The sequence below is a fragment of the Anoplophora glabripennis genome, unplaced genomic scaffold (assembly GCF_000390285.2).
Source record: "Anoplophora glabripennis isolate ALB-LARVAE unplaced genomic scaffold, Agla_2.0 scaffold234, whole genome shotgun sequence".
In the NCBI taxonomy this organism is placed as follows: Eukaryota; Metazoa; Arthropoda; class Insecta; order Coleoptera; family Cerambycidae; genus Anoplophora; species Anoplophora glabripennis.
The window spans coordinates 570,805-574,051 of NW_019418014.1; the positions used below are offsets into that span (position 1 = coordinate 570,805).

At 31.2% G+C, this 3,247-nt stretch overlaps 1 protein-coding gene across 1 annotated transcript in view; it reads left to right on the top strand.

Annotated features, from left to right (window-relative positions):
* Positions 1 to 3,247, top strand: part of LOC108909320 (putative uncharacterized protein DDB_G0282133) — a 35,334-nt gene that overhangs the window by 24,008 nt on the left and 8,079 nt on the right. Inside the window, exons 5-6 of the mRNA XM_018713633.1 lie at positions 400 to 654; positions 1,128 to 1,322. Coding sequence (XP_018569149.1) covers positions 400 to 654; positions 1,128 to 1,322 — 450 coding nt within the window. The remainder of the gene's footprint in view (positions 1 to 399; positions 655 to 1,127; positions 1,323 to 3,247) is intronic.

A 3,247-nucleotide genomic window follows, 5' to 3' on the forward strand; every position in this document is an offset into this window, starting at 1 on the left:
TTCGACTTTAAGTTAACATTAAAACGCAAATACTTTTTTGTTACATTCATTGGGGAAAATCGCGAGAAACGTAACTTTATGTAATTCAAGATGGTGGAAACGCCCACTGGCGGCCATCTTGGAAACTTGAAAATAATTTCCAGCATTTTCCCTTGCCCACTTTACCTATAAAATTTTTTACCGTAGCTCTCTACGATCATTAGTTTCTGAGATACAGCCGCTTACCTCGCTTATTTGCCCACCCTGTACATTTACAATGGCCTACTTAAACAATTATGACCCCATTTTGGGGTGTATGATTAACTCGATTATACCCATATTTCTTTTCTTTTTAATCTATCGTGGGTTAAGTTTAGTTGAATTACTTGAAACAATTTATTGATTGGATTCTTTGTGCAGAAGAAAGTTGTCGAATTTGGAGATAAATACTCTCATAACAGCATTCTTGTCCTGAAAGCAACACAAGAAGGTGCACGCAGAGTACTTCTGATAGGATCTCGTAATTCTCCTGTGTGTATAAGAGATGCTATGACTGGATTGTATATGAGAACTATGGAAGATGTTATATCTCCTACTGTTTATTCTTTAATTTTGAATAAAAGTTTGCTTTATTGTGGAACTACTAATCATGACATCTTAGTATATTCTTTTCATGTAAGTAAATTTAGAATAATAATGTAGTAATTATTCTCAACCATCAGTGAAGTATTTTCACCTGATCAGATGTAAAGGAGGAAATTAATATTTTATATAAGTAAATTTAATTTTTAAATAAAGATTAAAAAGCTAGCAATAGACAGTCATCAAACTATGTACAATATTATTGTTAATTCAGAAACTATTAGAGACGAGTAGAGATTGTTAAATTAGGGTGAAGTTACGTAATTTTGCATGCAGTTGTTCACAGAGAGAAATAAAAAGTATATAACTTTGTCTTAACTGAACTATCTTTTTCTCTGATAGTTTTCGAAATAGCAATGTTATCGCGCCCAATTTAAAACACCTGTACGTTCAGTTTACCTTAGAATCTCTTTAAAGTTGCATTCATTTGAAATATAAATAGCTATCTAAAATTTTCATTTGGTTCGTAAATAATTGAAAATGCTCACTTTCATGTTCATTTGTAGGATGGAAAATTAATTCATAGGTATAAAGCAACTGACTCCAAAGGGATTGGCTGTATGAAAATCGATAGAAACTTATTATTTGCTAGTTGTCATAATGGTAATATTTATGTTTATGACATTAAAGATAATACATTTATATCCAGCATACAAGGTCCAGGAGGTGTAATACTATCTATGGAAGTATTTGAAAATCAGGTAAAGATGCAAGAAATGTTTTATTATTTTTTTTATTACTTCTATTTTTTCGCATATTTTTTAGGTCGGTAACTAGCTGTTTGCCCACTCTATTTATTTTCGTGCGGTAATTTTGTCGTACGCGAATTGCCTATAAAACACGCAAAATTTAAATACCTACACACTCGAAAATATTATTTTTATTACTTGTGACGAATAAGTCCTATCTTTTCGCATGTTTTTTAGGTCGATAACTAGCTGTTTGCCCACTCTATTTATTTGCGTGCGGTAATTTTNGTCCGTTTACACCCACTAAAAAAGCATTTTCCTATTCCCTACCAAGTGCAAAAGACAGAGATAGAATATAGATCGACGTTCAGTGTAACTCGGTCTCTAGACGATTATAGATTCTATCGATGTGCGTAGCGAGCGGCACAAAGATAAATAATATTGAACCGTATAAAAATCATTTTATATTTTACACGCATTATGGTAATAGTGTTTTTATATTATGTTTTAGTCACTCCTTATAATTTCGACCGTGGAGTATAAAACATTAATATTTTACAAACCATTGTTTTGTTGTATTATCAGAATGATTTATACATTGAAATAATATATATGTAAAGATCGACCAGGGTAATTCATCTATAAAGAGTGAATATTAATTTAATGAGTAAAATGTTTATATCAGTGTAATGTATTTTTTTACTTTAATTAGCAATTAGCTACCAGCTAAATGATTCACAGAAGGTTTATCACATGATCAATTAAAAAATCTTAGTTTCCAAAAATATATCATTTTCTTCTTGAATTGCACAAAGAAAAATAGTTTTACTCGGAAGAAGAATGATTTGGTATTTAAAACCTTAAAATTTCTGAATTGATGAGCCGGTAACAATACATTATTATAAGCATACAACATTATTATATAAGAAATATTCATTAACATATTAGTACTTTCACAAATTGGTTTATATCTCTGAAAGGCAACAATCAATTATTTTTGTATATATCCTTTTGAGATCAGAAGAAAATTTACTAACATAGATAAAAAGGAAAACAAATAGAGAAGTAGAATGTTATGTGACCTGTATACAGGGTGTTCCTAAATAAGTGTCGCAATGGAAAACTGTAAATTCCTCTTGAAAAAAGAAACATTATTTTCCTCTTCCATTTTTCTCTGCGGGCTTTCGTTTTCGAGATACACGGTGTCAAAACTTTATTTTTTTTTTAGTTTTTTGCCAATATCTTAGGAATCGTTTGAACTACAGGACTGAGCTTTTGTACACACATTACCACTATTAATAGCTACTTTTTCGCACCCTTCTCGAATTCATTGGACGTGCCAGTAGTGGAGATTTTAAGGTATTGTAAGGGTTTCCCGCCCCTAAATTTTACGCCACTGGAAAAATTGACTTTTGACAGCAAATTCTAAAGCGCCAATAAATTTTACACAATAAGAGTTCTCTTGGTTCATTGTTCTAAAGTCAACCGTTTTCAAGAAAAATGACTTTTTATGAACAAAATCAAACATTTTGCTAACGTTTCGAAAATCTTTTGTAATTCAAAAAATCGGTATAATAATTAACAATTTTAACGAAATTTAACAACAGATAGGACTTCAACTTTTTTTTATCAATTTGGCGAGTAAAATTTACAGAAACTGTTCAAAATTACGTCCGTTGGCTTGAATGCACGCATTACATCTTCTAATCATGTTTCTTTCTGCCGCTGCGGCTTCACCTCTATCGGTCACCTTTTCGATAGTATTGACATGGAACGTTAGCAAAAATGTTTGCTTTTGTTCATAAAAAGTCATTTTTCTTGAAAACGGTTGACTTTAGAGCAATGAACCAAGAGAACTCTTATTGTGTAAAATTCATTGGCGCTTTAGAATTTGCTGTCAAAAGTCAATTTTTCCAGTGGCGTAAAATTTAGGGGGG